The sequence below is a fragment of the Loxodonta africana genome, chromosome 6 (genome assembly GCF_030014295.1).
Source record: "Loxodonta africana isolate mLoxAfr1 chromosome 6, mLoxAfr1.hap2, whole genome shotgun sequence".
NCBI classification, from domain to species: domain Eukaryota; kingdom Metazoa; phylum Chordata; class Mammalia; order Proboscidea; family Elephantidae; genus Loxodonta; species Loxodonta africana.
Genome location: NC_087347.1, coordinates 45445242 through 45469794, shown reverse-complemented (window position 1 = coordinate 45469794; position 24553 = coordinate 45445242). Strand labels below are relative to the sequence as shown.

Here is a 24553-nt window from a genome sequence, read left to right as displayed (position 1 = left end):
ATAATCTCAGGAAATCCCTGGGTGATGCAAATGGTGGATCAGAGTTGACTCCATAGCAACTGGTGTTTTAATCATCTCAGACAGCAAATTAGTAGAACCAAGAGTGAGGAGTTCTGGTGATGGAGATAGCCCTTCTACTGGAGTAGCTCAAAGAGGAGGGAGGACTTTAGGGTTGAGCCTAGAAGATGGTAGCCCTTGAATCAGTGAAGAGAAGGAACTGATCATTCCAGGCAGGAGAACAGCATGGTGGGGGCATGGCAAGTTGGGAGGCAGGGGGCAGGGCAGGGTAGCTGGTGTAGCCATGTGAAATGAGGCTAGGAGGAAGGCTGGGGCTCCATCACTGAGCAGATTGATTGGTCCACCAGGGAGTTTGTAGGTTTTCTACCAGACAACCCCCTTTAAAGGCTTTAAAGTAAGGTAAAAATGTAATGGAAATGGTATTTTTGGAATATAAATCCAATAGAATGATAGAGAATAAATTAATTGATTGGGGAATAGTGAAGTTGAATGACCATTTATGAAGCTATTGCAATAGCAGTAGGTGGTAACGAGGGTGGTGGCAACAAGAATGGAGAAGGCCCCTCCAGTCATCCAAGTTAGCACTTACTTACTGATGGAGTAAATACGATCAGTGTGTCTCAAACACTTCCTTATAACCCCTGTTTTCTGTATCAAAATTGTTGTGATCCTTGCCAGGGTGGTGGGATTTAATCGTCTTTCCTCTCTCCTTCTCCCCTAAGATGCTGGCCACACTAATCAGCTTTCCCACTTCCTGTCTGTAATGTTCCACACCTTCAAGAATCCATCCACCCAGGAAAGTTCATTGTAATGACACTTTAGACTGACAGATTAAGTCCTGGAAAGGAACTGGGGGACTATTTGGTCCAGTGGTTTTCAAACTTAGTTTTTTAAACACTAGAACTCTTTATCAAAATGGAATTTACATAGAACACCAAACTAGGAAACAGATAAAAGTGGCACTGTGATTGTTCAATCTGAAAGATGCCCCACTCCGCAGCCCCTGATCAAGCCCACCCTTCTTATTTTATAGAAAAAGAAAATTAAGACCCAAAGACATACGTGTTGATTCGGAGTTGAGAGGCAGTTAGTGCTTAGCTGATAAGCATTGACTCTGGAGTCACATTGCTTGGGTTTGAACCCCAGTCCTGCCACTTAACTGTGTTACCTTGTGCAAGTTACTTAACCTATTGGTTTCCTTATCAGTAAATTGGGAGTGAGTAGAATTGACGTGAGGAGCAAATATTAATACATCTAAAGCACATGGGACAGTACCCTGTACTCTATAGTGAATAACAGTACCTATCTGATAACTCATATTATTCACCTGATTTTTTTCTCACTATGAATAGTCATCAAAGTTGTTGCTGTACATTGAATGGTGGAGATAAGCACTAACTATTCTGAGTGTTTTTCTATCTCCAGTGGGATTTTGTGTCAGGACTCCGGCTAGCCCAACGTCAGGAGAATGCCTCTGCGATTGTTAATGCTGGGATGAGTGTGAAGTTCGAAGATGGCACAAACACTATCAAGGACCTTAAGATGTTCTACGGAGGCGTGGGCCCCACCGTTGTCTCTGCAAGCCAAACCTGTAAGCAGCTCATTGGGAGGTAAATCAGAGCACATCTGTCACAGGGATCTCAGGTCTTTCTATTTTTATTTCTTTAATAAAAATAGCACTTGAGGAATTTTTTCTGCTTATAAAAAATGTATATACGCACAGAAAATTTAAGCACTGCAGAAAAGTATAAAGTAAAAGTCCCCCAAAAGCCAACCACCGTCAAGATATAATGATTCTTTTCTTGCAAGTTTGTGTAATAAGATTAATGCACAAATTACGTGGCTTGAGTGGATATTGTCTTTAATTTTTCACTTTTAATTAACCTGCAAAATAAGTAAATGTTTCAAAGACTGTGTGCTAAGATATTTGAAAATGTCCTTAAAGAACATGAAGATGAAATATTCAAAAAGGCTAAATGGGCTTCTTCCTGTGACTTTCATTATTTCTAGCATTTGGAAAGTAAGTTATTTTTAATTCTTCCAACTAGTACTTTTACAATAATTTTTATTCACCCATTATATTCATTGTCAACAAAGAGAACTTAATACAAGTTTTTTCTTAGATACTAAAATAACCTGATACTTCCAAATCATTTACATAGAGACTTTAATTTGTAAAATATTTTACCACTATCTTCAACGATTCAATTATTGCTGTATACTTATTCAGCGTATTATGTGTGTCAGCACTGTTCTGGTTGCTGGAGATACAGCAATGAACAAGACATAGTTCCAGATCTCAGGAAGCTTTGATTTTAGTACTTTTTTTACCTAAGCTATTTGAGGTAAATCAACATTTTCAGGCCATAAAGTTAAAAATAATATTAAAGGAGGACTTCGTGCGGAAAATGTGGGAACCACTGCAACAGATATTAAAGAAAGCCATTGAAATATTTTGAAGATATTTTGTTTAGATTTCAAAGATGGAAACGGGCTGCTTTCCTTCTTTTCTTGACCTGTCAGTTTAGGGTACGTCTTTGCCTCTTCTGTGAAATGTTTGCATCCTTTCCTTCCAGACACTGGGATGACCAAATGCTGAGCGATGCCTGCCGATTGGTCCTGGATGAGATTTACATTCCCCCAGAAGCCAAGGGTGGTATGGTGGAATATAGGCGAACCCTCATCATCAGCTTACTCTTCAAATTCTACCTCAAAGTGAGGCAAGAACTGAACAAAATAGTGAGTGATTTCCCTGGGTCTCTGAGTGCCTTGACATTCTGAACATGAGTCTGCACATGAATGACACCCCCTGCCTGGTTTTGATGATACATCAAAGGTGTCTTGTGTTGCAAAGGGTTAAGCACTCAATTCCTACCCAAAAGTCTGGTAATTGGAGCCTACCCAGCAGCTCCAGTGGAAAAAGACACAGCAATCTGCTCTCGTGAAGATTGCACCTAGAAATCCTTGTGGGGCAGCTCTGCATGGGGTTGCTATGAGCCAGAATCTATAGCACCTAACAACAACAATGACAGGCTATCTGGGATGGAGTCCTCACTGTGGTGCTTCACAACCTCCAACAGCTTCCTCCTGGTCCTTCTTTGTTCCTCTCCTTCTCTCTCTCTCTCTCTCTTCTTTTTCACTCTGGGCTAAGAAGTGAACGTTCTTGTTATTCCATTTGCCTGTAATCTTTCTGTTAATCCTGGATGGCGCAAAAGGTTAAGCACTCCACTACTAGCCAAAAGGTTGGGGTTCAAATTTGCCCAGAGGTGCCTTGAAAGATAGGCCTGGCAATCTGCTTCTGAAAGGTCACAGCCTTGAAAACCCTATGGAGCAGTTCTACTCTGCACACATGGGGTCGCCATGAGTCGGAATCAACTGGACGGCAACTAACAACAGCATAACCTGTCTGACAAATGCAATATCAGGTTGACCTACAGTAGTTAAAAGCCTTCAGTAAGTAAAGTATAACTTTTTTTTAAAGAATTTTTTCTTAGTAAAATAATACTTGAATATTTAAAAAAAAAAAAAAAAATGAACCAAAAAAGGAGAAAATAATTTGTAATCCTTCACCCATAGATAAACAAAAAAACCAAACCCGTTGCCATCGAGTGGATTCCTACTCATAGTGACCCTATTGGACAGAGTAGAACTGCCCCACAGGGTTTCCAAGGCTATAAAATCTTTAAGGAAGCAGACTGCCACATCTTTCTCCCATGGAGCAGTTGATGGGTTTGAACTGCTGACCCTTCAGTTAGCAGCTGAGTACTTTAACTACTGCACCATCAGGGCTCCTACCCATAGATAACCACTATTAATATTTTGGTGTGTATCCTTCTGAACCCTTCTCTATAAATGTGAATGCATAGATGTCACACACTTGTATATCTATATAACTGTTTAGTATAGCTTGCCTACTTCACTTATATCACATCATAAGCGTATTTTAATGTCATTAAGTATTTCTCAGTGACATCATGCTTAATGGTCGCACAGCATGTTTATGTATAAGTGTACCATTATTTGACCCATTTCTTATTCTTGGATATTTAGATTGTTTCTAGTTTTTCATTAACTTTTTTTTTTTTGTCTAGCCTAATTAAAAATCACCTCCACAGTAGTGTTTCCCGGAATATGATCCATACTATGAGTGTTCCTTTGATGAGCCATGAACTGACTCAAAAATGTCAGACAAGTGACTATACCCACATATAGTTTTATCTTTTATGGGTGATAGCTTTGTTTTTTTAGTTCGGCCAGTCATTTTATTATTATTATATATATTCTATTATATATTATTATATACTCTTATGTATAACATATTACTCAGTATATACATATATATTCAATATGTCTACTAATATGAAAATATATAATAGATATAAAATAGTATATAGTATATATACTCTATTAAATACTATATACTATTTTATATCTATTATTTTCATATTCTTTTATGTTTTACATATTATATATTATACATTCTATTACTATAGAAAAATAATAATAGTAGAAAAATATTAAAAATTAACTGCAATCCAATAATTCTACCATAAACACTATTAGCATTTTAGAATACATACTTTCATATCTTTATTTTATTTAAAAAATGGGGTCATGCTGTATATAAAATATTTAACCCACTTTTTTCACTTAACTACATTTCATAAACATATTCCAATGTCAATAAATCCACTTCTACAAAATTATTTTTAATGACTGCAGAGTATTATACATTGTGGACGTACCATATTTGTTTAGCCATTTCCCTGTTGTTGGATATTTAGGTAAATTTTAGTTTTTTCACTATGAAAAATAATCTGCAACTGAACATCCTTGTAGCTCAGTCTTTGCCTACTCCCTCAATTGCTTCTTTGAGCTATGGATCAAGAAGTTTGGCCCAATTCAAAAGCACATCCCCAATTTACAAGTGTATGTATTTCCACTCAAGGTCCCTGGGTGGCACAAATGGTTTGCAGTGCCATGGAAGAAAGGCCTGGAGATCTGCTTCCATAAAAATCCTATGGAGCAGTTGTACACTGTAACACATGGGGTTGCCATGAGTCTGACTCAATGGCAACAAGTTTGGTGCATATATATATATATACACATATACATACATATATATATAGTCCTGGTGGTGCAGTGGTTAAGAGCTACAGCTGCTAACCCAAAAGTTTGGCAGTTCAAACCCACCACCTGCTCACTGGAAACCCTATGAGGCAGTTCTACTCTGCTCTACGCTGTGAGTTGGAATTGACTTGACAGCAATGTGTTTAATATATACTTCTACCCATTCAAAGGGAGACCTTGTTGTGAAGGGAAGTTTTAACTTCTTAACTTCCTGGACACGACATTCATTTTTCTGTGTGCATATATAGACAGAGTTACTCTTCAAACAATTCCTGCTAGACTAGGGGCTTTCTCCCAGCAGAATTAGCATCTGAGATCTGGAAGAATAAATTGGATGACCTCACTCCTACATGTGTTTTTCCAACCTAGTCATTCAGGCTGTAAAATTAAGTGTGAAATAATCTTTTTTTTTTTTCAGGATCCACAGAAATTTCCTGATATCCCAGAAAAGTTCATGAGTGCTCTAGAAGATTTTCCCATAGAGACACCCCAAGGACTTCAGATGTTCGAGGTTGGTGGATAGGGTTTTTGGGGTTTTAATCTGTTCATGCATTCAAAATATACTCTCAACAACAACAAAATAAATTAATAAAAAAAGATTTCAGCATTTTAAAAAAGTGATTGCTTCTGGGAGAGATGGAGGGGAACTGTTAAGAAGGGGTGGTTGGGTATTTTTTTAATAAATCTTTTAAAACTACTTGACTTTTTAAATTATGTGCATGTACTCTTTGACCAAAATTAAAATACTCTTTTAAAAGATATACCTCCTTCTTCTCAATAACTTTATTTTTTTTTACTCCAAAGATAAAGCCTACTACAGTCAGCTAATGTTACCTTTTTGTCACCCCCACACACCTTTCTTAGTTTACCGTCTATATTTTTACTCAAAGATGCACACGGAATTGAATTCTGAATCTTCCTTCTCCACTAGTCTCAGTTTTGTTGCCTGAAATTTTTTCCTCTTCTTGGCCAATGTCTGTCCTTCCTTTAATACCTGTCTCAAGTATGTGTCTTAACTTGATATAATAGTAATAATTGAGGTATGGTGAAGTTGAATTTGAATCAAGAGAGGGAGACCAGAACATTTAAGGATTCACTATGTTCACAGTCCCTAGTATTCACAGGCAAGGCCACGCAGGAAAAACACATGGGGTGGTCACAAGGCAGAAAGATGGAGCTGGACTGTGGGCAATTTTATTGTGGTTTTTGCAGGACACATGACAGGGAGGGGTCACAGCACAAGGGAATATTATTGGTCAGCTGTGTTTGAAACTTATGCCTTGTAGCTTGAGATGTTTACCAAAGGGGAAACTGAGGGAGCTTCTTATTGAGGTATAGCAGACATGGGCAGAGAAGGGATACTTGGTGTGGATGTTAAAACATCGTATTACGGTAGCTAGAAAATATGGTTATTTCAATGTACCATCTCCACAAAGTTTTTTCTGGTTTATTATAGCCACCCCAAATCTCCCAAGTACTTGTATGTTTTCCTTGTACATATTAGTTGTGTAAATTTTGTTATTGTTGTATGAATTTGACCACATTCTTTCAACATGTGTTTGGGCATGTTCTGATTCCTCAACAAAGCTGTAGAATCCTTGAGGGCAGGAACAGAGTCTTCTGTTTTTGTTTTGTTTTGCTTTGTTTTTTGAGAGGGGAGGATAAACAGAATATATCCCATACCACAGTACTCGGTGGATATTTATTAACTTTGACTCACTGATATGGATACCCAGTTGGCGATAGTTTTTCTTTACTTGTAAGTAAGCCAGAAGTATCAGATCCAGTTTTCAGTGCATCAGAATTTCTAGTGGTGGGATAACTTGCTTTGTTCATTAACAGTGTGTGGATCCCCGCCAACCCCCACAAGATCCAGTTGGCCACCCAATCATGCACCAGTCAGCCATTAAACACGCCACAGGAGAAGCTGTGTTTTGTGATGACATGCCCCCCATTGCCAACGAACTCTTCCTGGCTGTAGTCACCAGCACCAGAGCGCATGCAAAAATCATGTAAGGGAAATAGATTTCCTTTTATTCCTGGGTATTCCTATGTGTTACTGAAATGCATTCACAATTTCGTATCCAAATTGAGATTTTCTTACATCTTTCAGCCAATTAAGAATATTCACTTCCTCTTCTGGATGGGAATTAGTCTTTTTTAAGCATAGTTGTGAAAGAATCTGTAACCAAGAGTTAGAACACCTGCTAAGTACTGATATTTTCAACATGGACTATTGCTCCATGATTTACTTATGAGGTACATTGTAGCTTTTTCCTTTGAGGAATCATTTCCACTGCACTGTAAACTTGCCCCTGCGACTTTAATATCTATCTTCAAATTGCCCTTCTAGGTCAATTGAAACTTCAGAAGCCCTGGCACTTCCAGGTGTTGTTGATATAATAACAGCAGATGATGTCCCAGGAGATAATAACTATCATGGAGAGGTTTTCTATGCACAGAATAAGGTATGTGATTTGTATGTGACTTATTATTCAAATACTTTCCTCAAAATGTCAAAATGACTCTTGCTTTTGGTCAGGACATCCATAGGCTCACATAGCAAAGACCGGCTAGGAACCAATAACTCTACCTCTCTCTTGAATTATGTACTTCATTGAGAGTCTGATAAAAGCTGTGAGCCCTCTCAAGGACAGCTTCTAAAATGTCATGAAAGTCATAGAAGCAATATATAGCATAAACCCGTTGCTATCTAGTCAATTTTGTCTCATAGCAACCCTACAAGACAGAGTAGAACTGCCTTGTAGGGTTTCCAAGGCTATAAATCTTTACAGAAGCAGACTGCCATATCTTTCTCCCACGGAGCAGCTGGTGGGTTCGAACCACCACCCTTTCAACCAGCAGCTGAGAGCTTAACCACTGCACCATCAGGGTTCCTTAGTACATAACATAAACCAAACCAAACCCATCGCTGTCGAGTCGATTTCAACTCATAGCGACCCTATAGACAGAGTAGAACTGCCCCAGATGGTTTCTAAGGAGTGGCTGGTGGATTTGAACTGCCAACCTTTCGGTTTGCAGCTGTAGCATTTAACCACTATGCCACCAGGACTCCAATATAGCATAGGATATTAAAAAAACCGACAGAATTTCAGGATGACTGGGGTCACGGTGTATGATATGGGAATGGTAAGCAACACAGCTGAAGATAATCAGAAGCCAGCTAACTAAATCCAGATAATTAAATTCTGCACCCAATTTGTGCCTCCCCATCCCACTCAAGCTACTGTTTTATATTTATTCTTATAAGTAGTAAAAGCGACCAAACTCACGAAAGTGGGTGAATGTAAGAATTCCTTTTTATCGATTCTTTGTTTTACCTAATTACATGTGGCTTTTCTGCAGGTTATTTGTGTGGGTCAGATAGTTTGCACCGTGGCTGCCGATACCTATGCTCATGCGAAAGCGGCAGCTAAAAAAGTGAAGATCACTTATGAGGACATAGAACCGAAGATTATAACGATAGAGGTAATCAGACACCTTTGTGTCTTCTGGAATGACCGGGAGGGGGAGAGGGTGCTTTTGGTAGAATTCAACCCATTGAGTCATAAAATACTATAATTTGGGCTCTATCTATACCTTGTTCAGTGTTATCCTTATAGTTTTAGAGTGAAGCCTGGAGCAATCTGATCCTCAAGACAGAACACTGAGGCCTTTCCTCCCTAGAGCTGTTTTTCTTCCCCTAGTGCTTCTGCAGGGACCCAAGAAATGAAGCATCCTGTGCCCACTTCTCTTCCCAGGGCCTCTAGCCAAGGCATGGCCTAAGAATACAGATAGCAACACCAGAGAATGGTCCTATGTCTCACATACAAACTTAGTCAATGGGAATATCCAGAGCACTATGGAACTCAGAAGAGCTAAAGCATTTACTACGTTAACAATGGGTGGGGGCATCCATCTCCCTACTTGCTTGCTGCTTAAGCACAAGCTCTGGAGCCAGAGCTTGGGTTCATATTCTAACCCCACCACTTAGCCTCTTGATAACTATAAAAGCTTTGACAAGTTGCTTAAACTCTCAGTTTCTTCATCTGTAAAATGGGAACCATAAAAGTACCTACATCAAGAGGTTGTCATGAGGTTTGAATGAGAGAATTGAAGTGCTTAGAATAGCATCTGGGGACATGGGATGTGTTCAATAAATGCTAGCTGTTATTTTTGCTTTAATTATTATTAATGCAGCCAAGGACATGTCTTATTGTCTTTATATTCCCAGTGCCTAGCAAAGCACTAATCCCCTAGTTGGTGTTCAATAAATGTGTGTTGCATGATGGAGAGATAAAGGGATAGATGGATAAATGGATACATAAGCAGTACAAAACCCACCAAGTAGGATGGAGTCTTCAGCATCCTCCTTGATTTTCCCCATCCTTCCCAACAATTGTCAAATTCAAGTCTTTCCCAGTTATCCTTTTAAATGCCACTTAGTCTGACTCTTTCTTTCCATTCTCACTTTCACCCCATCCCACCAGCCTTTACCATCTTATTGTCAGATTTACTCAATAACCTCTTAAAGAGGCTCTAGTCTTCCATTTCACCCTACCCACCCACCACAGCGCAACAGTTAAGCACTCAGCTGTTAACCAAAACTTTGGCAGTTTGAACCCAGCCAGCAGCTCCATGGGAGAAAGACCTGGCAAGCTGCTCACATGAAGACTATTACTGGATGACACCTAACCACAACCTACCACACTAACATTCCTAAACCACTAGGTTCATCAGACCACTTTTTTGAGTCAATAACGTCCCATTAGATAAGGCCCAAACTCCTTAGTATGGAATTGGAGGTCTTTCATAGTCCAGCCTCAACCCACCTTTCCAAGCTCACCTTCCACTACTACTTGAAGAAAACCTGCACCCCATCCAGCCTGGCCTTGTCCTTATTTTGGCCCCCAGCTTGGTTTCATTCTCAAACTTTTGCTTCCTGAAGTGCCCTTGACTTCAAATGACTTTCCCTCTCTTCTCTAACTGTCCCAGTCCTATCCAGTTCAGGACTCAGCTCTGGTCACCTCCATACAGCCATCACTGAGCCTCCCAAGCCCCGCTGGCCTCCTCCTTCTTGACCTCTCATTACTTGTATTGTGGAATTAACACCTTAATTGAAAACTGCCTCAGATCATCATCACTTAGCTCTCTAGAGAATGGGACCATGTTTTATATGTTCTTATATCCCCCTCAACTCCTCCCCAGAGACCTGAACAAAACTCTTGAGTCACCAATGCCTGTAATCCATTTTAATGGACTTCTCCTGACTCTTCATGCTGCCCTGATTGTGTAGGTGTGTGAAGATCTGATAGGGTAGGACCGTGCAATTGATGGGAGACCAGTGGCTTATTTGTTGTTGTCATTAGTTATTGTTAGTTGGTGTTGATTCTGATTCATGACTTATTAGAATGCAATAAAAATAATTGGTTCATCCTTTTTTGTTTTGTTTTGTTTGTTTTTCTAACACAGCAAGCCCTACAGCACAATTCATTTCTTTCTGTTGAGAGAAAAATCGAGCAAGGAAATGTAGAACAAGCCTTTAGACATGTTGATCAAATCATTGAAGGTAAGTGGACTTATGACAGAAAAGTTTCTAAAGCTAAAGATTCTAGTTTCAGTCATCTGGTTCTAGAAATACTGAAACTCTAGAGCAGTGCTTCTCAACCCTGGCTCAATTTTTTAATTGAAATATAGCATTTTTTGGGTGGTTTTATAGTAAAATATACAGTAAATGTACAAATCACAAGCATAGTTAATAAGCTTAATTTTTACATACATATACCCGTTGCTGTTGAGTCAGGGTGACCCCATGTGTTCCAGAGTAGAGTTGCTCCATAAGCCTACGGTAAGTATTAACCACCTCAAGACGTAGAACATTTCCAGCACCTCAGATAGCTTCTTTGCGTGCCTTCTAAGTCAGTAACCCTCCCAAAGTTATTGTCCTATTATCTATTATTCTAACTTTTATCATTGTATGTCAATTTTACCTGTTTTTGAAAGTCTTCTAAGTGGAATAATACAGTATTACATTACTTCTTTTGTGTCTACCTCTTATGTTCAGTGTTACGTCTGAAACATTCATTCATGTTGTTTCACAGATCAGTAGTAATTTTTCATTGTTCTGCAGTATTGCATGTATAAATATTCGATAATTTATTCATTCTACCACTGCTAGCACAGTGCTTAAGCATTAGGCTGCTGTAACAAAAAGGTTGGCAGTTCGAATCCGCCAGTCGCTCCTTGGAAACCCTATGGGGAAGTTCCACTCTGTCTTATAGCGTCACTACGAGTCAGAATCAACTCGATGGCAACGAGTTTGGGTTTGGTTTACCATGGCTGGACATTCGAGTTGTTTTCACTTTGAAGCTCTTTTGAGCAGTTTCTACATTCATTATTGTACAGTCTTTTGGCAAACATAAGTACTCATTTCTAACGGAATATACCCAGAAGCAGAATTGCCGGATAATAGCACATTCATGTGTTTAGCTTTAGTAGTTACTGCCGACCATTTTCCTGTTTTCCCGTCATACTTCTACTATCAGTTAAAAGAGTTACTAATTTTAATGGCCTATAGGTTCTCTTGAATTTTTTATATACACAATCATATCATCTGCAAATAATGACAGTTTTATTTATCCTTTTCCAATCTCGAAGGGACCCTGGTTGCACAGTGATTAAAGCGCTTACCTGCTAACTGAATGGATGGCGGTTCAAACATACCCGCTGCTCCGTGGGAGACAGATGTGGCAGTCTGCTTCTGTAATGATTTACAGCCTTGGCAACCCTGCAGGGCGGTTCTACTCTGTCCCACAGGATCGCCGTGAGTCAGAATCAACTTGACGGCAATGGGTTTTTCCAATCTTGTTGCTGTGTATTTATTTAGACTTGGTTTACTGGTTAAGACCTAAGTTAGCATGATTTTTTAAAATACCAGTACCCAAGCCCCACCCCAGACCAATGAAATCAGAACCTTGGGGCAATTTGCAACCAGATGCTAACCTAAAGTTTGGTGGTTTGGACACACCCAATGACACCTTGGAAGGAAGGCCTGGCAATCTACTTCCATAAAGATTACAGCCAAGAAAACCTATGGAACAGTTCTACTCTGTAACACATGGAGTTGCCATGAGCTGGAATTGACTTGGTAGCAAGAGGTTTGGATTTTGGTTTGATATTTAACAAGCAAGCAGAACAACTCTGAGAAAAAGCATATCAGTAGCTCAGTCTTACGGATGATGAAACTGAGGCTTAGAAAATTGGCTGAGGTCTGACAGCCAATTAGCAGTAGAACCAGGACTGAAGCTCAGGACTAGCTGACCCCAAAGCTCTTACTCTTAACCACCAATGATATGTTCTCTTTTAATTTTTGTTCTTTCCCTAATGGCAACAGGTTGGCAGGACACTAGCTCTTTACCATTTGGGATTTTGCAGTTGTGGGAGTTCAGAATGTTAACACAAGTGGGAAATTGGAAATGTGAAGGAAATTTGAAATTTGGGCAGGAATGACTAGTTACAGAGCATGCCAACAGAGAGGCTGTGTAGTGTCACCGTTAAAGAGTGTGGATCCGGGATCCTGGTTGCCAGGTTCAAACCCCAGCTCTGCTACTTTTAGTCCTGTGATCTTGAACAGCTTACTTAACCAATGAATGCCTCAATTTCCCATTTGGCAAGATTGAGATACCAATAATACCTGCAACATAGAATTGTGATGAAGATTAAATAAATTATCTACAACATGGTAGGCCTTGGGACAATGTCTAGAATATTGTAAATAAAACCAAACCCAAACCCAATGCCGTCGAGTCAATTCCGATTCATAGTGACCTTATAGGGCAGAGTAGAACCACACCATAGAGTTTCCAAGGAGCACCTGGTGGATTCGAACTGCCAACCTCTTGGTTAACAGCCGTAGCACTTAACCACTACGCCACCAGGGTTTCCATATTGTAAATATTATGTAATTATTAAATAAATTTGTGTTTAGATTAAATACAAGTAGATACACATGTAAGCAGATTTTTGTGTGACTCACATTCTGTTGCCCCAAGGAATAATTTCAAGAAATCCTTTGACTCTAGGCAAAACAATTTCCTTATTGTAACAGCAAAGCTATCTTTCTGCTGGTTTTAAAGTAAAAGCACTGCCTTCCAAAAAAGGGTCAAATTCCTTTCTTGGTATAGCCTACAAAATGATAAGGTTGTAATGAACAAGTCAAAAAACTCAGATAAACCAGTAAAAGCAGGGTTGTTTCAGGGTAGGGAATAACCTAGGCTCTGCCATTTTACAAGTTTCTTGTCCTTTCTGTGCCTCGTTAATCTGCAACATCACCTAGTTGAGGCACATAATACTATCATTCCCCATTTTACAGATGAGGAAACTGAGGTTTAATAACTTGGCCAAACACACTGTGTCAGGAGATGACAGAGCCTGCATGTATAGCCAGATAAGCCTGTGCTCTTGAGTTCAGCACCATCACCAAGTCTATCCACCTCATTAGACGAGAAAACCAAGGCCAACAGATATGAAGTGAATTACTTAGGATTACTCAGCTGGTTGGGTACAGCAAAGATTAGAAAAGATGGTTTAAGCAAATGATACAAAGTCCAGCTCTCCATAAGCTAAAGCAACTCACTCTTTATAAGCAAAACACCACCAAGAACCCCCAAGTAAGGACTTTCAATTAAACATTTTCCATATTTATGCTTTACAGGTGAGGTCCATGTTGAAGGACAAGAACATTTTTACATGGAAACACAAACCATCCTGGCTATCCCAAAACAAGAAGATAAAGAAATGGTGTTACACCTCGGAACACAGTTTCCGACCCATGTGCAGGTAATGGTATTTTTGGAAAACGAGACTCCAGTTGACCATGGGATATGAGGCCCTTACAATCAGCACTCCACTGGGAACCAGGCCTCGGACTTTATTTATTTACATCAGCTAGAGTTCAGAATGAAGAAAATGGGCAAGTATTTCCTTACAAGGTGCAGATCTTTCAAAGCAATCTGGAAATTTTGCTACCTTCCAAAACATACAGCAAAGTTCATCTTTCCCTTAAAACAATTGATAGTGTAAAACTTAATCTCAGGAGGTCAAAGCCTTAATATTGGAATTAATTTTCCCTCTGTGGTTCATTTTTATTCCTTATGAATGTAGCTAAGTAACTACATGAATGTTTTCATGTATTGGTGGTACACATGTGAAGAATTGTATTTCTAAGACATTTTCAGCTGAGTGCATTAACTGGATCCACCGCCCAGGGGCTCAATGCCCTTGACTGCTCACTGACAGGTTACAGGTTCGTGTCCACCCAGAGGTGACTCAGAAGAAAGGCCTGGCCATCTGCTTTAAAAAAAAATCAGCCATTGAAAACCCTATGGAACACGGTTCTACTCTGACACACATGGGGTTGCTCTGAGTCAGTTATTGGCTACTAATCTACCGACTAGTAGTGCTGGGAGGGTTGGGGGAAATCGGGAGTGATTGTTAATGAACATATGGTTTTGGGGGGGTTGATGAAAATGTTCTAAAATTAAGTTATGGTGATGATTGTACAACACTGTAAATGATGAAAGTATTGAATTAGTGAATTTCTTTTACTAGGCAGAGGGAAAGTACATGGGTGAAGAAATCATTAAATTGTGGCTTCAGGGATTTACCTTTTGCAGGAATTTGTGGCTGCAGCACTAAACATCCCAAGGAACAGAGTCACCTGCTGCATGAAACGAGCTGGCGGAGCATTTGGGGGTAAAGTGACCAAGCCCGGGCTGCTGGGAGCTATCAGTGCCGTGGCTGCCAACAAGTAAGAGTCACAGTCATAGCTGTTAAAGTCACTCATCCTAGCCATGCGGAGGCCACCCATGTCCTTCAAGTTCTGAACCCCATTCAGCTGGTCATAGCCTCTGTTGTTTCCCATTTCATTCCCAAAGGGTTGTAGGAGAAGGAACGCTGAACATAGGACCTGTGTTCAAGTCCTGGCTCTGCCCACTCACTTGCAATGTCATGTTGAGCAAGTCACCTCAGTTCCTCATTTATAAAGTGGGGGACATGATATCTACCTGTCTCACAGGGTTGTTGTACAAAATAAATGTAGTGACTTCGTAAATTTTAACTCACTGCACAGACATAAAAACATATTATTTTTCGTGAACTACATTGACTTTCACTTTTTTAATGGTTGTATTTTAAATCATTAAAATAAATCAAGCTGAAGTTGGATGAATGGGAGGAGGGTCAAAACCCCAACCGTGAAAAAGACATATTTTGTCCTGAAATAAGCCAGGGGGTCTGCTGCTGCCTGAGAACGTTCATTTGGGACCTGCATCATCTGGATGTACTAACCAGACACTGGAATACCCATGACTTTTGTGAACCTTATAGCTACCTAAGTTCACTAAAATATATCCAGCACAAACTTAACACAGCCCAGGCTACTGCTGCAAAAAGATAAAGTGTGATTGTCTTAGCTCATTAGTGCTTCCCAACAATAGAAAAGACTGTTTTGTATGTAGCAATTTTTCAGGCACTGGGAACATTCCATCAAAATCCAGAGGACTCCTTGATAGAAATTTTATGAAAGGGAAGACTGAATGCAAGGATTGAGCTACTAGACAGAGCATAAGTTCTCAAGCCTTTCAGCCTCAACACCCCTTTATGGAAAATATTTTAATGCCCTTTTTACTATCCCAAAGTGAAATTCATAGTAATATAACCTAAAACCCACTGTCATCGAGTCAATTCTGACTCACAGTGACCCTGTAGGACAGAAGAAAACTGCCCCATAGGGTGTCCAAGGCTGTAATCTTTATGGAAGCAAACTACCACATCTTTCTCCAGTGGAGTGGCTGGCGGCTTCGAACTGCCAACCTTTCAGTTTGCAGCCGAGTGCTTAACCTCTGCACCACCAAGACTCCTAATATATTTTACTGATTCATGTAATTGTAAAATAATCATACAATGTCTTAATGTAATGTAAAAAAGAAATAAAAGTAATTTATAACCAGATAATATGACTTCAATCTATAAAAGCTCAGGTATGACTAAACCAGAATAATAATAAAACAGGTTTAAAATGCCTCCACAAATTTCCAAAATGTCACTTATGGCATGTTACTACTCCCATTGAAAACCACTAAGCTAGATTATCTCAAGTCCCCTTCCCCACTTCTAAATCATCACAACTTTCCGAAGTACCCAGCATACTAACAGTCATTTCCTGTAGGACTGGCCGTCCAATCCGGTTTATTCTAGAGCGTGGTGATGACATGCTGATAACTGCTGGCCGCCATCCACTTCTCGGGAAATACAAAGTAAGTGAGAGCAAAAATTCTAGCAAACTGCCCAAAGTATTGTCCACTGTTAACCAACCAGTAATAAAAACAATTACTAAATTCCTTACCACCTGAAAGTCATGTTTGGACACTGCCTAAAACCTGCCAGAACCATCTAGTGGGACCATGTTCAGCTTGGCCATCATCCTTACTATCCTTCTGGCCATTGATGTCACATCAAATCATGTGCACTGGCTGGATAGATTGACAGCTGTGATCAGATGTGTTTGCAAAGAAGGACTATTGAGAAAATTGTCTTACCTGTTATCATTTTGCAGATTGGATTCATGAACAATGGTGTGATCAAAGCGGCTGATGTTGAATATTATGTCAATGGCGGATGCACTCCTGATGAGTCTGAGATGGTAATTGTGAAATATGCCTTTCCCAAAGGTTACCAGTAGAGCTGCATGTGGCACACTTTATTTGCTTGAATATTTGTCTTACAAATTAGATGAATTTTGTGAAGAATTCAAGTTAGAGATAAAATTCAGATAAGTGGTCTTGAATGTTTGACAAATATCTTGTTTTGTTTTCACTCAGGTAGTGGAGTTCATTGTGCTGAAATCTGAAAATGCATATTATATTCCTCATTTCCGGTGCCGGGGTAGAGCTTGCAAAACCAATTTGCCATCCAACACTGCCTTTCGAGGATTTGGCTTCCCCCAAGCTACAGTGGTAGTCGAAGCCTACGTAACAGCAGTGGCATCCCAATGTAACTTACTCCCGGAGGAGGTAATCAATCAGAACTCCCCAACAAAACTCTAACATCATTGGCATGCTGGCCTCTGACATTCAACTCTGACACCTGGTAACTCTGACACCTGGCCCCTCTGGCACCTGGCATTCAAATATATCTTGAGCACCAACCCAAAAAACCAAAAACCCATTGTTGTCAAGTTGATTCCGACTCAGAGTGACCCTATAGGACAGACTAGAACTGCCCCATAGGGTTTCCGAGGAGCACCTGGTGAATCCGAACTGCCATCCTTTTTGGTTTGCAGCCGTAGCTCTTAACCACTACACCACCAGGGTTTCCTGAGTATCTACATGTGGCATCATATCAGTGGATTCAAATAAAGAAAGTACATCATCCATGTATCAGTTAGCTTTTGCTGCATAACAAATCACCACAAAACTTAGTGGCTTAAAAACAGCATAGTATTTTTTATGACCCTGAGGGTCAGCTGGGTAGTTCTTCTGGTCTAGGGCAGCTCAACTGGAGCTTTATGGTCTGAAATGGCTTCCCTTATACGACTAGTGATTATCATCTGTTTAGTCTAGAAAGTACCTGAGCTAGGAAGGCTCATCTCTGCTGCTCTCATCCTTCAGTAGACTTGCCCAGACTTGTTCACATGGTGGTGGTGACAGAGTTCCCAAGAACAGCAAGAATATGGCAAACCCTAATGCACAAGCACTTTTCAAGTCTTTGCTTACATCACTTCACATACATATTGTGCTATTGGTCCAAGCTAGTCAGTGTGATACCACCCAAGAGTGTGAAAACAGGGAGCAGAATAATTGCGGACATTTGTGCCAACTTCCTACCACAGTTCAGGCCTTTGTGGAGCTCATTTTGAGAACAGTTAAGATTAAGGCACCACTGTGTAGCCCTGGTGGTGCAGTGGTTAAGAGCTTGGCTACTAACGAAAACGTCAGCAGTTCAAATTCACCAGCCACTCCTTGGAAACCCTATGGGACAGTTCTACTCTGTTCTACAGGGTTGCTATTCCAACTCAACTGTGAGTCGGAATCAACTCGATGGCAATGGGTTTGGTTTTTGGTTTTGGTGTAGGAGTAAAAGATTTGTATTTTGGATCAAGAGAATTCTGTCTCACCACCTACAAAACTTGTAACAGCACCAATAATTGTACTTTATATTCCTCAGAGTTATTATAAAGTTTAATTGTAATAACACACTTAGCCTAGAGCCTGGAGCATATGAAGTGTGCAATAATAGTTTCTATCATTATTATTGTTATCGTTGTGTTTATAGGGTGTATACTTGCACTTGCATATTTATGTTGTTGTTGGGTGCCATTGAGTTGAATCCAACTCAGAGACTCCATGAGACAGAGTAGAAGTGCCCATAAGGTTTTCTTAGCTATAATCCTTATGCGGGCGGATCTCTAGGTCTTCCTCCTGTGGAGCCACTGAGGGGGTTCAAACCACCAACCTTCTGTTAGCGGCCAAGCACTTGACCACTCGCACCACCACGGCTTCTTTGCATATTTATAGCCATTTGAATTGTTTCTGTTTTTAAAAAGGCTTCCTTCATATCAGGTATCTAACAAAACGTATGCTCCACATATAGAACAAGCATGTATCCTTAAAATACATTTTATCTTCTCCTCTTTCAGGTTAAAGAAATAAACATGTATAAAAGAACTACCAAAACAGCACATAAGCAGACATTTAATCCAGAGCCCTTGCGAAGATGCTGGAAAGAATGTCTGGAGAAATCTGCATTCTATGCTAGGAAACAGGCTGCAGAGGAATTTAACAAAGAGAATTACTGGAAGAAGAGAGGGCTTGCTGTAGTCCCCATGAAATTTACCATTGGCGTTCCCGTGACCTACTACAATCAGGTGAGGTTGAGAGAAATGTCTTCTCAACAAAAGCCCTTTCCAAATAACTGGCTGTCTGAAAGGACACTTGTGTACAGCTAGGGATAGTCCCCTCTGGGAAGAGAGAAGACACTGGGGCAGCTTCCTGCGACAGGAAACATAAATGGTTTAGGCAAGAACTGGGGACCACAGATATCAAGGGAGCTCTAGTATCGAGAACCTCAGAAAGGTTCAGCCCCAGGGAGTTTGGCCTTGAGTGGCAGGACCCCAAACATGAGCACTGGAGTTTGGGGTCAAATTTCAAATCTCTGAGAGAGCTGGGGGAAACAAGAGAACCTCCTCCTTCTCTCCTTCCTAAGTTTTTGGTGACATCAGTAGGATCATTTGAAGACAGAGCTTTCAAAAACACCTGAGGACAGATAAAGCTACCCCCTTCACACAGAAATTTAGCTACTATATTAGGCTTTTTTTTTATTAGGCTTTTTTTAAATTAGGCTAGGTGACTACTGTGCCTCCTTTTTAGTTTTACTATAAATGGTTTTCATGAAGTTCTGTTTCTAACTCTTATTTATTCCCTCATCAATCTCTGAAATGTCCCCATAGCCAACCGATGCAAAGAAAAGAAAACAGGCTTCCTGTATGGTATGAATGAGATACGCCCTAGCGATCTCTTACCAAAACTCTCTCTCCTAGGCACCCATCCTCAGAGTCTACTAACAAGGTGGGCAGCAAAATGAGAGGGAGAGATGGGGAAGCCAGGAGCACAGCACAACTTGGAGGAGATGCTTAGTGCTTCACCCTGGTGGTATTTCTCAATGTGGCTGCAATGTGGCTGCAACAATGGGCTCAAACACAGGAACAACTGCAGGACCGGGGGCAGTGTTTCCTTCTGATGTACATGGGGTCACTATGAGTTGGAACGAACTCAGCAGCACCTAACAACAACGTTTCTCAAGCCTGAATCACACACAGTTTAAACCAGCTGCCATCAAGTCAACTCTGACTCATGTGTCAGATTAGTAATGTGCTCCATGGGGTTTTCAGTGGCTGATTTTTCGGAAGCAAATTATCAAGCCTTTCTTCTGAGGTACCTCTGGGTGGATTTGAACTGCCAACCTTTCTGTCAGCAGTATAGCACATTAACCATTTGCACCACCTAGGAAATGCCAGATAACACACCCAAACCAAAAACCAAACCCATTGCCATTGAGTTGATTCTGACTCATACCGACACTATAGTACACAGTAGAACTGCCCCCATAGGGTTACAAGGAGCACCTGGTGGATTCGAACTGCTGACCTTTTGGTTAGCAACCATAGCTTTTAACCACTGTGCCACTAAAAAAAAAAAAGAAGAAAACTTTCTTGTGGACTCTCAATGGTTGCTTAAATTATTTATTTTACTATTATTTAACTTTGTATAACCTTAAAACAAAGAATAAACTTATAGCTTTTATGCCTTAGTTACACACAAATTGGTAAATGAAATAAAAAATAGTAGTATAGGTGCCAGTAATATTTAAAAGAGCGAGGTTCATGTAATATGATGGATGGTATTGCTTTTCTAAAACTAAATCCCCACTTACAGTGATGGAGGTCCTGACTCAAAGTCATTTTGAAGTCTTTCTCCTAAATGCCTGTGTATGGTGTGATGGTTCTCTGTCCCACCTCTTGTCTCTACTATGCTGCACCAATTGAAGTAGTCCTCCTGGGTACTACTTACACAATCATTAACATAAAACCTCACATGGGCTCTGAAAGCTTGTGGCAATGCTCCTTTGTACATGGTCATCCACCACTCTTGTTAGATTGCCACAGAGATGAAAATTTGGGGGACACAATTCAATCCATAACAAAACCAAACAAGCCAAACCCAGTGCCATCAAGTGGATTCCAGCTCCTACCGACCCTATAGGACAGAGTAGAACTGCCCCATAGAGTTTCCAAAGAGTGCCTGGTGGATTCGAACTGCCGACCCTTTGGTTAGCAGCCGTAGCACTTAACCACTACGCCTCCAGGGTTTCCCAATCCATAACAGAGACCATTAAAATATCTCAAGGTTCTTCCAGCTCCTCTAGTATCCCGGAGAGGTTATGCCTGGAAATTTACTGATGCAGGTTCCATTTCCTTTAACATGAATTTCCATGTCCAGAGAGGGCAGGATAATAAAATGTCATGCAGGTTGGGACTTTGGAGAGGTAGCCACATCAAGGCCTCCAGAAGGCAGACAACTCTGGTGGGGAGGGAGATGACACCCCATTCATAGATCTACATTGATTATTTTCAAGGCTTTATTGAAAGGAATTATCTGACATAGCCATAGATAATGTCTCTCTTCTGCAGTATAAAAAATAAGAGATTGGTTCAGTGAACAAAATCACTTGTCTGACAACCTCAGCTAAACTCACAGCAACATTTGGCTGTATTAGTTTCCAAACTGGCATTATAATTATTTCCCTCCAGGCGGCTGCTCTAGTCCACATCTATCTAGATGGCTCTGTCTTGGTGACTCATGGTGGCTGCGAACTGGGACAAGGCCTTTACACCAAAATGAGTCAGGTAAGTGTCCACCTTCTCCACTGTAGAAGAACATAGCCTCTTACAATCAAACAGCTTTTTTTCTTGCTGAGCAGGGGAAAGACCATCACAGTAAATGTATAGATCAATTGTAAGACTTATCTTCATTTCAGGAATGTAAAAATGGAGGGAAGTGTGGGAGGGAGGTGTTAAAATTGAGAAAATATATTATTCCTCCCATGTATAGTGTCCTTTTGTGGTAGGCATGGTTCTAAGCCCATCACAAAAGAACAAACACTGTATGATCCCACTTATATAAAATAGGCAAATGTACACAGTCCAAAGCTTATTAGTGGTCACCTGGGGTGGCAGGGAGGGGAAGAGGGGAAACCATTGCTCAGGGGCCCTGAGCTTCTATTAATGACAGAATAATTTGGAAAAGGATAGTGGTCATGGTAGCACAGCATGATGAATGTAATTAATGTCATTGAACTGTACACGTAAAAATGGTCGAATTTTCAAATGTTGTGTTATATTTTTAGCACAATTTAAAAAAAAGCCCATAAGTCTTCTGAAAAATATGATTCCAGCTTTAAAAGATACAATGCTCTCAAGCTTTATAGCAGCTGCTCGAAGTAATATGTGTTAATTCAAATACTCAATTAGAAGAAACAAATACATTTAATAGGATGAGAAATCGTGTTCTCAGAGTTCCTGATCTGTTTAGGAACTCCACGGGACCTGCCATTACACGTGCTAATTCAAAGGAGTGTTTTTAAACTGCTGGCAGAGCAAGAGATATTTGTGATAGAAAAGTTTCCCTTTTTTTTTTTTTAATGCGAAATAAAAATTTGTTGAATATGACATTTGAATGAAAAATATGTGGGAAATAAACCTACACTCCCAATGAGAGTTAGAAGATACTTTCATTAAGGAAAGAATATTATTTAATAGTGTACTTGGAAGTAGGAAATCACAAAAGTCCACAGGCCCTTCTTTGAAAATGTCTTGCTTACTTTCCAACAAAATCATTATGTCAGCAAAATGTCCCACAAAGGAAACTGCAGACAGACAGACAGGCATACATGTCATCTGCTGAGCTGTCTATCTACCATGAGAAGATGAAGGTGGAAGAGTAAGACCAAGGCCTTGAGCTTACCTCCAGGTATCACATGTCATACTGAACTAAATGTCCCAGAGTGACCATACTGTCACCTGGCTTCTATAAACTGCTATAAAAGAAAGCACAAAAGAGTTAGGCTGGCAACCTACAAAAAAGGAGTGCATCTTTTACAATGTGGTTTAAAATTTTCAAGCACATCAATCTACATACAAAACCCAAGGATGCTATCTTAAATGTTTGGCAGTTGCTAACTACAATCAAGTCAGCCCCAACTCATGGTGTTACCGGAGAATGGCCTCGGTTCTTGCCTTCAGCGTAGGAAAGAATTCAAACACTGAGACAAATAGTGCCAAGTGAGCAGAGGTTTATTAGCAAGCAGAGGGTTAGTAGTAAAAGTACAGTTGACTAGGAAGCGTCAAGTGGGCTACTCAGGTAGAGAAAGAATCTGAGTGCCCAGTAGTCGTTTTTTTTTTTTAGGGTATTATACCCTTTTTGTCTCTTTATCTGTCTCTGTTAACATTTAAAAGCCAGGACGAGACCCCCTATGAAGACTATTTCTTTGGCTTAAGGTTTAATTACCAAGTTAGGGATTTTATCAAGTTAAGTAAGGGCTTTATCAAATCAAAGACCCTGTAAAGATCATTTCCTTGGCTTAAAGTTTAACTATGTAGGGACCATCTTATTGAGGAATGTCACCACCCCCTCTCTCTTCCTTTGTAGGGATTGTCTTACTGAGGAATGTCACCACCCCCGCCTCTTCCTCTTCCTGAGTACAAGCTCTCCCCCTCCCCCTTACAATGGCAACTCCATATACAACTGGATTAGACTGTTGTGATCCATAGGGTTTTCACTGGCTGATTTTCAGAAGCAGATCACCAGGCCTTTCTTCCTAGTCTTAGTCTGGAAGCTCTGCTGAAACCTGTTCAGCATCATAGCAACACACAAGCCTCCACTGATGGATGGGTGGTAGCTGCACATGAGGTACATTGACTAGGAATCAAACCCAAGTCTCCCACATGGAAGGCAAGAATTCACCACTGCCCCCATTAGGAGGATAGCCAGGTTTTATAAGTTCTAAAAAAGAATTTAAAGGCATTCCATTTAGGGGCTTGAGATCAATGAAATAAATGTTACTTCTCTTCTACTTCTTGCAGGTGGCTAGTCGAGAACTGAACATCCCCCAGTCGTACATACACTTGTCTGAAACCAGCACAATCACCGTGCCCAATGCCTCCTTCACAGCAGGGTCCATGGCTACAGACATCAACGGGAAGGCCGTGCAGGTGACTTTTCTTTCCATTTCTCACAGTCACCCGATGTCAGTGCTGGAAGGAACCTTGTACCACCCCACCTAAGATCATCTATCTTGGGGAGATAGATGATAAATTGTTGAAGTTAGATAATGGGGAACGGGGGAAGGGGTTATACTATTCTCTCCAGTTTAGCTTGAAATTCTCTGTAAAGGAGGAGAAGCTAGAAAAACAAGTACCTGGCATTTGAATTTCCAATAGGAGGAGACAATCTGTCATGGATTGAATTATGTCCCCCACAAAAAAAACCAAGTGTATCAACTGGGCTGGGCCATGATTCCCGGTATTGTGTGATTTTCCTGTGTGTTGTAAATCCTGCCTCTATGATGTTAATGAGGGAGAATGGGTGGCAATTGTGTTAGTGAGGCAGAACTCAACCTACAAGATTGGATTGTGTCTTGAGGCAATCTCTTAAGACATAAAAGAAAGAAGGGAGCAGAGAGACAGGGTACCTCTTACCACCAAGAAAGCAGTGCCGGGAGCAGAGCGTGTCCTTTGGACCTAGGATTCCTGAGCAAAGAAGCTCCTAGTCTGGGGGAATATTGATGAGAA

The 24553-nt window shown here is 40.4% G+C and overlaps 1 protein-coding gene across 2 annotated transcripts in view; it reads left to right on the top strand.

Annotated features, from left to right (window-relative positions):
• The window catches only part of LOC100665288 (aldehyde oxidase 4-like), a 66297-nt gene that overhangs the window by 30689 nt on the left and 11055 nt on the right, over positions 1-24553 (top strand). For both annotated transcript variants that reach the window (XM_003405941.3, NM_001303260.1), the window contains 15 exon segments: positions 1444-1628; positions 2595-2757; positions 5567-5659; positions 6991-7160; positions 7502-7616; positions 8515-8637; positions 10621-10717; positions 13862-13986; positions 14823-14956; positions 16376-16463; positions 16763-16849; positions 17028-17219; positions 18845-19072; positions 21515-21610; positions 23846-23974. In XM_003405941.3, coding sequence (XP_003405989.3) covers positions 1444-1628; positions 2595-2757; positions 5567-5659; positions 6991-7160; positions 7502-7616; positions 8515-8637; positions 10621-10717; positions 13862-13986; positions 14823-14956; positions 16376-16463; positions 16763-16849; positions 17028-17219; positions 18845-19072; positions 21515-21610; positions 23846-23974 — 2025 coding nt within the window.